General features: G+C 44.5%; 1 protein-coding gene across 2 annotated transcripts in view; it reads left to right on the top strand.

Annotated features, from left to right (window-relative positions):
* The window catches only part of MAGIX (MAGI family member, X-linked), a 41,848-nt gene extending 36,434 nt beyond the window's left edge, over positions 1 to 5,414 (top strand). The window contains exon 10 of one of the 2 annotated variants that reach the window (XM_087710798.1): positions 2,163 to 5,414. In XM_087710798.1, the coding sequence (XP_087566924.1) occupies positions 2,163 to 2,656 (494 nt within the window). In that variant the 3' untranslated portion in view covers positions 2,657 to 5,414. The remainder of the gene's footprint in view (positions 1 to 2,162) is intronic. The other variant, XM_087710797.1, reaches the window with a different exon arrangement.
* Positions 5,415 to 13,740: the final 8,326 nt, after the last annotated feature.

A 13,740-nucleotide genomic window follows, 5' to 3' on the forward strand; every position in this document is an offset into this window, starting at 1 on the left:
CGCTGTAAACGCTAAACCTAAAATTAACCCCTAAACCTAACCCCCCTAAACCTAACCCTAACCCTAACCCTAACCCTAACCCTTAACCTAACCCTAAACCTAACCCTTAACCTAACCCTAAACCTAAACCTTAACCTTAACCTAACCCTAAACCTAACCCTCAACCTAACCCTAAACCTTAACCTTAACCTAACCCTTAACCTAACCCTAACCCTTAACCTAACTCTAAACCTAACCCTAAAGCTAACCCTAAACCTAACCCTAAACCTAACCCTAACCCTAAACCTAACCCTAAAGCTAACCCTTACCTTAAGTTGAATCGGCTTGCTTTCAAAGCGTTATTTAAAGCGCCCTTCTTTCTCCGCGCTCGCTGTTGTCGCCCTGCTGATGACGTCAGCGACGCGGTTTAATCGGGCGCGACTTAGTCGAGCGCGGTTTTGTCGTGCCACGCTCCAACGCTTGTGTATTCTACAATCCTGCATAGCGATAGAAAAGGAGCAATAGCCACCTAGGCCACTTGAGAAGGCAGAGGTGATATTTTTAGGCAGCGGAGTTTATTTGGAAGAGCCTGATTAAACTTATCCCCCCCGCTTTCAGGAGAGAGCTTTAAAAATATCAGCTTTGTATGTTAGGAACAAAAACTGCAATGCTGATTAGCTAGAATTTGCAATCTTAAAAAATCATGATTGCCCAGGCTTCTGCACTGAAATCAATTTTTAGAATAAATTTACCATCAGTTCTAATGTTTAGTCTCTTTAAAAGCAACTTTCTAGTCATTAGAATTATTATTATTAGTCATTCTAGTCATTTGTAGGGATGTGGTGGCTCAGTGGCTAAGACACTGAGCTTGTCAGAAAGATCGGCAGTTCAACTGTTCGAATCCCTAGTGCTGCGTAACGGAGTGAGCTCCCGTTACTTGTCCCAGTTTCTGCCAACCTAGCAGTTCGAAAGCATGTAAAAATGCAAGTAGAAAATAGGGACCACCTTTGGTGGGAAGGTAACAGCGTACCGTGTGCCTTCTGCATTTAGTCATGCCGGCCACATGACCACGGAGACGTCTTTGGACAGCGCTGGCTCTTCGGCTTTGAAACAGAGATGAGCATCGCCCCCCTAGAGTCGGGAACGACTAGTACATATGTGCGAGAGGAAGCTTTACCTTCACCTTAGTCATTAGAATTGTGGAGATCAGATTTAAAGTTTAGGGCCAATAATAGATAACATCTTTAAAAATAGAGGGTAGGATTTGAAGGAGGTAGGACAACAGGGCCGCGCATTAAAGTGTGATCATTAGAATCAATTAAGCTTTTGCAATGCAGAAGTTAGATATTGTATTATGCTGTCATTGCTTGTAAATTACTCATTTTCAGTTTTTCACTGGTTTATTTGGAATTTATTTTCCATGCCTTCGTATGTTAGGAAATATAATCACATATCCTCCCACACACCAAAATGTGCCATGCCCATTAAAAACTTCTCTGCAACCCATCTGAAGCAGACATGATATGACAAGATACAAGACATTTGGTAGAATGTTATTATAATACTCTCCTGAAATGCCAAGAGCCAGAAGGCAGCTGTGATTCTTTGACATGTCCTTTCTGGGCCCTTTGACATACTGTCCCCCATGAATGAATCTCTTGATCGGGGAAATCATTTCCAAAGATCAAATCCCTATCCTGACAGAATTAACTTATGGGTTTTCTAGAGACAAGTATTCTGGAAATCAGAGAATAAGTTGCCTCTCGGAATAGTCCAGGAAGCAGTTGTTCCACCTGAAAGTTCAGAGGAAAGGCATTCCTTAGCAACATCTTAAATAGCCTAGACTTGTAAATAGCAGATACGGTTGCCCACCATTGAATATTTGAGTCTGTTTGTTCAGCCAATAAACTTTATTCTGCCAGAAAAATAATCCTCAGGTACCTAAGGACCTAGTAAAGTCCAGATATTACCCTGGCTTTACCCTACCAATAGCTCCCTACCCTGGTTCCACTTTATTTGGTCTTGACTAGAATATCACTGTTTCTATAATCTAATGTCAACTAATATTTAGACACAGTAGAGAGCTTGCAGTAGTATTTGATTCTTTGGGGTTAGGGTCCTATCAGCCCACTCTTCAAAACAAATCTCTTTTGTTCTACTCACTGATCTCCTCTTTTTCCTAGATCGTGTGTTCAGCCAGAGCTCCACTAAGACACAGCAGCAGGTGCTAGAGGCCGAGGACATAGCCAGGCACCGGCACAGGAAACCGAACCGGTCGATGGTCTCCCATCATGTGGGACAGAACCTCGGCGATGGAGATGACAGAGAAGCAGCAGTCTGCGACGTCAGGCAGCAGCTCCCTCGAGTCCACCAGTCTGGCCAGTTGCACCAGACCTCCAGCAAGGCTCAGGGAGAGGAAGAAGAGGACAGAGAACAGGGCCGGAGGCCTCATAAGCAGGAAACGAACGGGGAGAGCGAGAATGACAACCACAAGCTACTTTCTCCCCGGCCTAGCAGGAAATTGCGGTCAGACTTGGTCCCTGGGCCTTGGCTAGTACCCAGTAAGGAACGACTGTCCCGGGCCCTCTGGGGGGTCTGTATGGGACAAGGAGAGGAAGAAGTACAAAAAGGCAACCCAGGGAGAGGGAAGGGCATGGAGGTAAAGAGACGGAGTTAAGCCAAGCAACGTTGGGCTCAGTACAATCACGTTAAGGACTACGCAGTGCCTGGCAGTGGTTAATGGCACTGACCATCTCCATCCGGATTAGGCCATATTCTCCTTTCCAGTGTTGGTTTTTGTTCGGGGTCTTCTCCTCCACTCACACTATGCAAAGGGATTTTTCGTTTTTGCTCTCCCCCATCCCATTTTTCTCACAACCACACTATGCAATGACAGCTTTCAGAAGCCGCTTCGTTCAGTTCTCCCGGAATTGGGCAGCAGAATTTTCAATTCTCTGGCCGCCATTCCCTTTTCCCAAGAACTGTTGAATGGTGTTTCCATTGCTACAATTTCCAACCCTTCGTGGTCTGCAGCTTTCCAAAGCCAGTGTTTTTGAAATGACATTTGTAGAAATGTCTGGGCTTCTGAGATTTACCCGGCCTTTTTTTTTCCAATGAGAGGAAAAAAAAGATCACTATTGGCAGGTGAGTTACCTGTGGAGCAGTTTACTGCTCCTTTTGGTCTGCCCAAGGTAGATTTTTGTCACGTCTGCAGAATATTCTGCAGCCTACAGGGATTTCCAGTGTCCATTTCAGTGAATTTACATGGAGATGGGCTTGAGTTATACTCTATCCCGCACACATGTCGTGGATTCGCCTGTAACAGCCTTCTGGAGGGAAGCTGAATCTTGGGTGGATATTTTGCTGCTGTATATTAATTTTCACTGATTAATCGTTTTCTGATTTCTCAGGAAGTCTGTGGAGCAGCCTTACCCAACTTGGTACAAATGTGTCAGCACATGGGAATTCCTAACGGTGGGGAATTCTGGAACCTTTAAACATTTAGCAGGCACCAGTAAAGGCTTCTCTGAAGCATTTAAAATCGCTGTTCAGGTGTCTTTCCCTCCCTCTCTTATCTTTCATGGCCATGCAGTAGAGGGGCTGCTGCCGCTGCCACCCACCCACCCACCCACCCACCCTCTCTCCATCCAATATAGCACAATCACTCTTTTTGCTGGGGTGGCCGGCTATCCTCTTTGCCCATTCTGCTCACTCAAGCTAAGAACTACAAAGGCCGGGGTACCGTTTTCTCCTCGGCCACCCAAAAGGCAGTTATGTTCTCTACTTTGCTAGGGGCATCCATAGCCAAATGAAGGAGCATGAAACCTCCTGTGTGCATAAAACAAACTTTGTGTGCTTTGTGGGAGAGGGGGGATTCATAACAGCCTGTGACCCTGAGTTCGATTGCCGCCAACAGGAAGTTTCACATGCCTCAGCCAGTCACAGGCGCACCATGGCCCTGTTAGTCAGCATGGCTTGTTTGGCTTCTGTCTGTGGTGGGTTTCTGTGCTGCTGAAAACGCACAGCTCTTGGCAAAGGATTGTGGCAAGAGGAAGTCAGACAAAGCATCTCTAACATCTCCCGGGCGGGAAGTGCAGTGTCAGTAAAAGCAAGGGGCGGAAAAGTTTCGACCTAAATTGCTTGATTGACAGTCGTTTGCTTCTCATCAGATCTATTGTTCATCACTCCCTTGACGTCGAAAACTCATCACGGCGTACTGGGGAGCTTGGATGTTGGCCCAAGCTTTAAACATGCAGGCATACAATTCTGCCTTGTGCTCTCTCTCTCTCTCTCTCTCTTTTGGGATGTGGGAGATATCATGTGCATTGCATGTAGTGTGCAAACATGATCCAATGTGAAATGTGCATGTGTCTGCAAGATGCATATCGATGAATATTGGGCTGGGCTTGTGCTTCACACAAAGTTCAGGAATCACTCATGTGTACATGCAGATCCATGCTGCTTTGCATGACAAAGCCACGAGGCATCTAAGAACTCAAATCAAATTGCATCCAGAAGGCGCACCGTGCAAGGTTTCAGAAGCTAGCTATCGTGCAATACTGCCACCCACATTTCCTGTGCAAAGAAATGCTAGTTTTACCAATCTGGAGGGAAACCACATCCCTCAACCCCAATAGGGCCTGATTCTGTGGTGCATTTACAGAGGTTGGCTGTTTTGGTTCCACCCCAAAACTGCGTTCGACTAAAGCGCGCTCGACGAAACCGCGTAGCTGATGTCATCAACAGGGCGACAACAGCGCGGAGACAGAAGCATGCTGTAAACGCTAAACCTAAAATTAACCCCTAACCCTAAACCTAACCCCCCTAAACCTAATCCTAAACCTAACCCTAACCCTTAACCTAAACCTAATCCTAATCCTAACCCTTAACCTGACCCTAAACCTAACCCTAACCCTTAACCTAAACCTAACCCTAAAGCTAACCCTAAACCTAACCCTTACCTTAAGTTGAATCGGCTTGCTTTCAAAGTGCTATTTAAAGCGCTCTTCTTTCTCCGCGCTCGCTGTTGTCGCCCTGTTGATGACGTCAGCGACGCGGTTAATCGGGCGCGCTTTAGTCGAGCGCGGTTTAGTCGTGCCACGGGCTGTTTTGATGATGGAGGAGTCTGAAATTCACCCACAGAGTCAAGTAATGAGCAACACGGGCTTGGTGGCCCATCCTTAGAAGTTCTCCTGGAATGAAACATTGAAGCTGGTTCTTCTGCAGGTTGTAGACACACAAGTGACTTGACAGGGTCAAACAGGGTCAGGGTTTCAAACAACTCTGCAGGTGCCTTCTTTGGCTTTTTAACTGGAGATGGAAAGACAGCGAGGAAGCAGCTTTAGTGCAGTGCAGAGTTATGGAAAGCAAATTATTTTTTAAAAGTAAAAATCTTATAATTATTATACATTAAAAGATTCTGATTTTTAAAAGTGCTTTTGTTGGCTTACTTTTGCTTCCTCAAGCTATATGTTAGGAACCGGCAAACGTTTTTTTAAAAAAGATTTGAAAATCAGTACTTGCGTCTAGTGAACTTGTAGAATTGGCCTGGATGGGGCCAAGTGGATAATAAGTAAGTAAATTCTTTATTACGGTCAAAGACCAGCAATACACATTAGTTTTTACACTATATTAAAAAATACTAACATTAAAATGTAACTAAAAAGTATTGACATTAAAAGTGGATAATAACATAATGGTCCAAAGATTGTTAGAGGTATGTCCAGATAATTAGTACCAGATGACAACTATACTTCTGTAGCCAATTTTTTTCTTATGGACATTGCAGCCGCACAGAACTTTGCCACATACGTGGTAACCGGGTTAGTGTCCTGGAGGAGAAAGCCTAGATAAAAATGGACTAGGGGCTTGTTCCGTCCACTCCAAGCATCAGCCTGGTATTGCAGGCCAAGTGGATAAGATGTCCCGCACAGACGAAAATAAAATATAATTCTTTGGTATTCAGACAACTAATAGGAACAGGCATTTCCATATTGGCACAATTGATCCTGTTGCACATGGGAATGTGCATCTGCATTAATTACATTTGCAGAAAGCTGTTTTGCTGCCTAGATTTCTGGATGATTTCTGGGACTCCTATGCACACAAGCATCCTATCTGTGTTAATTTTTCTGCTCGATGAAAATGAACCCATAACAACGTTTCAATTCATTCTATGCATTGAGCTAATCATTTCCCAAGATTGACACTATCGTAGTGTAGAAATATACAGCATCTTACTGATACCTGTTTCAAAGAGGTGCAGGGGGCCCAGCCCTTGAAACTGCAAAGTGGACCCTAGAGTTTAAATACCATACAGATATAGACAACGGTAAAAGGGCTGTAATGTACACGATTTCAAATAGTGATGGATGGAGCTTCTACCTGCATAATTCTTCATCTAGTCTCAATAGAAGAAGCAAAATGCATCAAGCACAATTTTTTAAAAAACCTACTAATTTGCCTGAAAGGGCTTATTTTATACCTGGACATACACATTCCAAAATCTTGGTACAAAATCAAGACAGCAGAATTAGATGCATCCTGACGATTTGCCTCTATCCCCTGTACAGTGAAAGATGCCGTCAAGATGCTGGGGTGCTGAGATGCCTTTCTTTAGGAAGAGATGGAATCATGTTTGCTCTCACAGCTTTGGAGACACACCTCACAGCTGAGGTGCAAAGTCTAAGAATCTACTTATATACATAAGGGCTAACGCAGGTTCTTCTTTCCTTTGCTGCCCTATACAAATAAAGGGTTCCACCACAAAACCGCGGTAGACTAAAGCGCGCTCGACGAAAGCGCGTATGTGACGTCATCACAGCGCGACGAAAACAGCACGCTGTGAGCGGTAAACTTAAAATTAACGCGTAAATCTAAACCTAACCCCCCCAAACCTAATCCTAACCCTAACCCTAAACCTAACCCTATAACTAACCCTTAACCTAACGCTAAACCTAACGCTAACCCTTAACCTAACCCTAACGCTTAACGTAACCCTAACCCTAACCCTTAACCTAAACCTAAACCTAACCCTTACCTTTATGTGAATCGGCTTGCTTTAAAAGCGCTTTTTAAAGCGCCCTTTTTTCTCCGCGGTCGTATTTGTCGCGCTGCTGATGACATCACGTACGCGCTTTAATCGGGTGCGCTTTAGTCTACCGTGGTTTTGACGGGTCACGCAAATAAAGAGTTTCCTTCCTCTGGGAGTATACATGTGCAATTATTAATTCAGCTTTCAGTGTCTAGCATTTGGCAGATTTTCTTCCTGGCCTCGTGGGAAACCCTTCTGAGTTCTTGGCATCCTTCCCTTTTGCTGCAGAACCCAATGCCATGGGTAGTCCATGGGGGAAATGAAGGCTCTGGGTGTTTATTCACTGGGATAGAAGAAGATTGAACCAGAGGAAAAAGCAACCAATGTACCTCTACGCACCTCTCAAAACAGAAACTACATTTCTCCAGGATGTTTGCTTAAGTTACTCATAAAAATGGGGAAGCCTGAGCGTTGCTTCATACGCTTCTGAGGGCAGATCTCCTAGAATGAAGTCAACAACATGTGAGGTGCCAATGAAGTGAGCAACCGCAATTTCCAGAGAAGGCATAATTGAAGGATCTTCCCAGCATCTGAAGTGATTCCACTGATTTTGAGTTTTGAATAATGTATTACTTTATAACCGCTTTGCCCAAGTTGCTGCTCCTGAGATGGGATGGAACGCAAGCTTCATGTTGCCCAGCCAGCAGCTGGTATATTCTACCAACAGAAAATCATCTTATGAAAGCAGCCGACCTACTATTTCAAGGCCCAATGCTGAGAACCTCCTGGCTGGTGGATTTGTTATGGGAAAGTCTTCAGCCTGCCACATCACAGATTGCTTCATCCAGCATAGATTTACATGAAGGGGTGGGGGGCCATGTGTACGTTTCAGGAAACACTGACCCAAGACAGGAGGGTTTCCGAAAGAGAGTTAAAGGGAGTGTCACCTCAAGGCTCGTTGCTATGTGGATCCTTGATGGATACAGTTCAGAGGTGGGTTCCTACCAGTTCGCACCTATTCGCTAGAACCGGTTCATCAAATCTACCGAACCGGTTAGAAGAGGTTCCACCAGTGGACCCAGAAAGCAGGACACACCTACAGAAGAGCTTCCAAACTTTTTTGAAACCCACCACTGGTCCTTGGATATGATTATTCTACACTATCACGCTCATATTTATAAAACTCAGTGACTCTGTGAAAGGTAAGGATGACTACTGCGTTTGTGGTGCAATCAGAACATTGCGTGTGTTGAAGTTGTTTTAACGCAAACCAAAGATGCCTTTTGAAAAACAAGTTTACATCCTATTCTTATGCATGCCAGTGCTGTGTGTGAGGTAATTTAAGGTGGTTCTGACAAGTGTCGTCGGCATCTTCATGTCCGGTCACATGGGCGGCAAGCCACTCCCATCCGGTCACATGGGCAGCAAGCCACTCCCATCCGGTCACATGGGCAGCAAGCCACTCCCACAAAGGAGGCCACACCCACAGATTAGGTTCGAACAATTTTTGAAACCCACCACTGATACAGTTCTATTGCCTTCATTCTTATGACTTGCCCTTTTAAGAAGGCTGTAGGGTAAATTGTCTCAGCAGGTGACATCACCTGATTTTGCCTACTATTAGCCTTGGGGGAAATCCAAATAAGAAGCACAACAATGAATACTAGCTCTTATCTTACTGTAACAGAATCTTGCTAGTCTAAAAGTATTTCTCCCCTCCTTTCCTATTACTCTCTGGAAAACTAGGGTGGATCTCTTCTGAAGTGCTTCCCAAACCTCCTCTTCCTTCTGGGGACTGAGATAACTCTTGCATCTCTTCCACCTGTCTCTCAAGGTCATTCCCACAAACCATCACACTTCAGCCCTATTTAATATTGGGATGGAGGTACAGTCTGGAACTCTGAAGGCTGCAAATTAAACTGGGAAGTTAAAAAGTTTCTCAGAAGATATTGCTCAATCACTACGATAGGGTCATCAATCGAAACTCTATGGACTTCCAAGAATTGAGCTGAAGTGAATGGAGAATTTGCCTTACACTGTAAATGATAAACCAACATTCCAAAGTAAACATTGTTGCTTGGACTTCAAATGATTCTGTCCACAATATGATAGGAAGGAATATAATAGGCAAATATAACCCATTTTAAAGAAAGATATATTATTGAATTAATTTAATTAACACCTAACCAGTTTGAGTATCAGGCCATTAATCTGTAGAGGCTGCATTTTTTTTATTTTTATTTTTGCAGTACTCCGTTCTTTTTTATTATTATTATTTTAAACACATAGACACATCAACAAAAACAAACACATGACAGAACAACATAGGAACAAGAAGTTCCAACATATATCATACAGCAGTTCCGTATCGGTTTCTTTAGGGTTAGTGTTTTACTTTCTATACATTTATATCTTGCATTCATGGTCCCCTTATTCGTTATCCATTTTTATGTACTATTCTATATTTATTTATACTTAGCTATTTATAACAAAATATTGTTACCTATATTATGCTTTATATTCTTTACTATCATTTATTCTCTTACATACAATTATAGGTATACATTCACATAGTTATTCTTTTTCTTTGCCATTCTTATACTTTTGTTATTCCATTTAAAAGGTTATAATGTACAGTTTGGGTTGCTTTGTTTACCATCCCTAGCGCCTGTTGTAACACCACCTTATTTTCCCTTTCTTTTCTCCCTCCCTTCCTTCTCTCCTTCCTTCCTTCCTCCTCCCCTTCCTCTTCCTTCTTCCCTTACCTCTCCCCTACTCCTACCCTCTCTCTTCTCCTTCCTGCTCTCTCTCCTTCTCTTTCTCTCCCTTCCACCCAGCTCTCCTTACCTCTTTCTTCTTCCCTTGCCTTGTAGAGGCTGCATTTAATTGGACTTAATTGGGTTAACTAGTGAGGCAAGAGTTATGATCCCCATTGTAGCTTCTTTTAGTCAGATGGATCTACAGCTCGGTGGCATACTTATCCAAAATATACTTTTCTCACTGAGTTGAACAGATCTGATAAAAACATACCCAACTAGGCTAAAGTGAACTCCGGAATTTTATAGTTCAGCATATTGGTACCATAGCTATTGGTACCACATTGGTACCAAAGTGATTAAAATGCAGTACTGGTGACTATTTCTGCTGACTGCAATTTGGCAGCTCAAGTCCCACCAGGCTCAAGGTTGACTCAGCCTTCCATTCTTCCAAGGTGGGTAAAATGAGGACTCAAAATTGTTGGGGGCAATAGGCTGACTCTGTAAACTGCTTAGAGAGGGATGCAAAGCAGTATGAAGCGGTATATAAGTCTAAGTGCTATTGCTGTACAGCCATTTTTGCCACATGCTGTATGAATCAGGTTGCTGTATTAAGGTTGTCCTTGCTGCTTCCCAGGCTGTATTAACATAGCTATTTGATTTGGGAACTCAGGTTTAAGGCCAAAAATGGGCATGGAAGTTAGGTCATTTCAAGCCTGCTGCAAATTACAAAACAGAAGAGGACAGGATGGAATCAACACATGGTGTAGTGAAAAAAAAAGTATGCCAAGCACAACAAACATTATTTCACTGTTCTTCGAAAAGCATTAAAGAGAAACTGTTTCTCCAAGAGTCCATTTTAGCCCATCAGTGCTAATCTCTTAATAGCTGGGCTGGACCCGGAAAATTAAAAGTTGGGGGGCTCAACTTCCTCTCCCCAAAGCCCTCTCAAAAGCACGTACTTCCTATGTACCTCCTGTCTTAGGGCTGTGGTTACCACGAATTAGTTTAAGGTGACCAGATTTTCAGATTGGAAAAGAGGGACACCCTTGACCGGGGGGGGGGGGGGGGCTTGATTAAAAAAAAATTTTTTGTCAAAAGGTCACCCCAGGACACTGAAACCAGCATAAATACGAATCTGTTGCCAAACAAAATTTTGATCACGTGATCATGAGGATGCTGCAACGGTCGCTAAGTGTGAAAAATGGTTGCAACGGTCGCTAAGTGTGAAAAATGGTTGCAACGGTCGCTAAGTGTGAAAAATGGTCGCAACGGTCGCTAAGTGTGAAAAATGGTCATCAGTCACTTTTTTCAATGCCATTGTAACTTTGGTCACTAAATGTTTTCCCCCTCCTCGAGACTCCTCACTTCTTCCTTCATTCCTCTTGCTTATCTACCTTCACCTTATCTGTCTTCTGCTCTTTCCCTCTCTTCCTTCCTTCCTCCCTCCTTCCATCCTCTTCTTTCCTCACTCACTCTCTTCCTCCTTTTTTCTCTTCCTTCCTCCTTCCATTCTTTATACGATATAAAATTCAATGAGGGTGAAACACACCAAATCTGGCAAAGCTGCCTTGCACCAACCTGGCCTGCCCATAGAATAGCAGCCACTTTGAGACACATAAACCTGGTCTGAACATATTGCATCACAAAGATTTGCAAAGATCACATTTGCAAAAAGGAACATTTCTTGTAGTAAATACATTTTATAAACAATTTAAAAGTAAAAATCCCCCCAAAATAATAAAAAAGGTATTCTATAAATAAAAGAAATCCTTAAAAAACATTGTTAAGTATTACACCAGCAATAATTTATACTGTCACCATTTCAAACTATCATCAGAAATACGAATCTGTTGCCAAACATCAACATTTTGATCGCGTAACCATGAGGATGCCACAACGGTCGCTAAGTGTGAAAATGGTCGCTAAGTGTGAAAAATGGTCATCAGTCACTTTTTTCAATGCCATTGTAACTTTGGTCACTAAATGTTTTCCCCCTCCTCGAGACTCCTCACTTCTTCCTTCATTCCTCTTGCTTATCTACCTTCACCTTATCTGTCTTCTGCTCTTTCCCTCTCTTCCTTCCTTCCTCCCTCCTTCCATCCTCTTCTTTCCTCACTCACTCTCTTCCTCCTTTTTTCTCTTCCTTCCTCCTTCCATTCTTTATACGATATAAAATTCAATGAGGGTGAAACACACCAAATCTGGCAAAGCTGCCTTGCACCAACCTGGCCTGCCCATAGAATAGCAGCCACTTTGAGACACATAAACCTGGTCTGAACATATTGAATCACAAAGATTTGCAAAGATCACATTTGCAAAAAGGAACATTTCTTGTAGTAAATACATTTTATAAACAATTTAAAAGTAAAAATCCCCCCAAAATAATAAAAAAGGTATTCTATAAATAAAAGAAATCCTTAAAAAACATTGTTAAGTATTACACCAGCAATAATTTATACTGTCACCATTTCAAACTATCATCAGAAATACGAATCTGTTGCCAGGCATGGGACTGGCTGGGGAAGGAGGGAGGGAGGGAGGGAGGGGGAGAACATGAGTGTGTGTATCCCTCCTTCCTTCAGCCCAACACTCTTGCTTGCATTCTGGCCAGACGAGAGGGACTGCAGAGGGTCTAGGGCAGCGAGCCATTCAATCAATGGGAAACTTGCCTCTTGGAAGGAATGACCCGGTTTGGCTCCCACTTTCAACAATCAAACAGAGAAGCGAAGAGGCAGGACAGACGAAGCGGGAGCCAAGCCGGGCTAGAGTGTTGGGCTGAAGGAAGGAGGGATACACACACTCGTGTTCTCCCCCTTCCTCTCTCTCTCTCTCTCTCTCTCTCTCAAATGGCAAATCGCTGCTGGGAGCCCGGTCTCATTTGGGGGAGGGGGAGGAAGCAAGCCTTTTTCCATTTCAAGGAGCTCCCGCTCCTCCCCCCCACCTCTTAGAAGTCCAGCCAGCTGCCTGCCAAACTCTCCACGGAGACTAGTATCCAGCCGGATTTCTTGAATCCCCCGCGTGTGTTCGCAAGGCAGCTAGGCAGGTTCTGCTTGGGAGGACCAGGCTATGGAGGGCATAGCATGGTCATCTCAAGCGAAGCTCCCCTCCCCCGCAAACTGCATTGCCCACACGCGCGGGGATTCAAAGTATCCAGCTGGATTTCTTGAATCCCCCGCGTGTGTTCGCAAGGCAGCTAGGCAGGCTCTGCTTGGGAGGACCAGGCTATGGAGGGCATAGCATGGTCATCTCAAGCGAAGCTCCCCTCCCCCGCAAACTGCATTGCCCACACGCGCGGGGATTCAAAGTATCCAGCTGGATTTCTTGAATCCCCCGCGTGTGTTCGCAAGGCAGCTAGGCAGGCTCTGCTTGGGAGGACCAGGCTATGGAGGGCATAGCATGGTCATCTCAAGCGAAGCTCCCCTCCCCCGCAAACTGCATTGCCCACACGCGCGGGGATTCAAAGTATCCAGCTGGATTTCTTGAATCCCCAGCGTGTGTTCGCAAGGCAGCTAGGCAGGCTCTGCTTGGGAGGACCAGGCTATGGAGGGCATAGCATGGTCATCTCAAGCGAAGCTCCCCTCCCCCGCAAACTGCATTGCCCACACGCGCGGGGATTCAAAGTATCCAGCTGGATTTCTTGAATCCCCCGCGTGTGTGCGCAAGGCAGCTAGGCAGGTTCTGCTTGGGAGGACCAGGCTATGGAGGGCATAGCATGGTCATCTCAAGTGAAGCTTCCCTCCCCCGCAAACTGCATTGCCCACACGCGCGGGGATTCAAAGTATCCAGCTGGATTTCTTGAATCCCCCGCGTGTGTGCGCAAGGCAGCTAGGCAGGTTCTGCTTGGGAGGACCAGGCTATGGAGGGCATAGCATGGTCATCTCAAGCGAAGCTCCCCTCCCCCGCAAACTGCATTGCTCACACGCGCGGGGATTCAAAGTATCCAGCTGGATTTCTTGAATCCCCCGCGTG

The sequence above is a fragment of the Thamnophis sirtalis genome, unplaced genomic scaffold, assembly GCF_051295495.1.
Source record: "Thamnophis sirtalis isolate CommonGarterSnake01/CBP01778 unplaced genomic scaffold, rThaSir2_p1.2 scaffold_3, whole genome shotgun sequence".
NCBI lineage: Eukaryota > Metazoa > Chordata > Lepidosauria > Squamata > Natricidae > Thamnophis > Thamnophis sirtalis.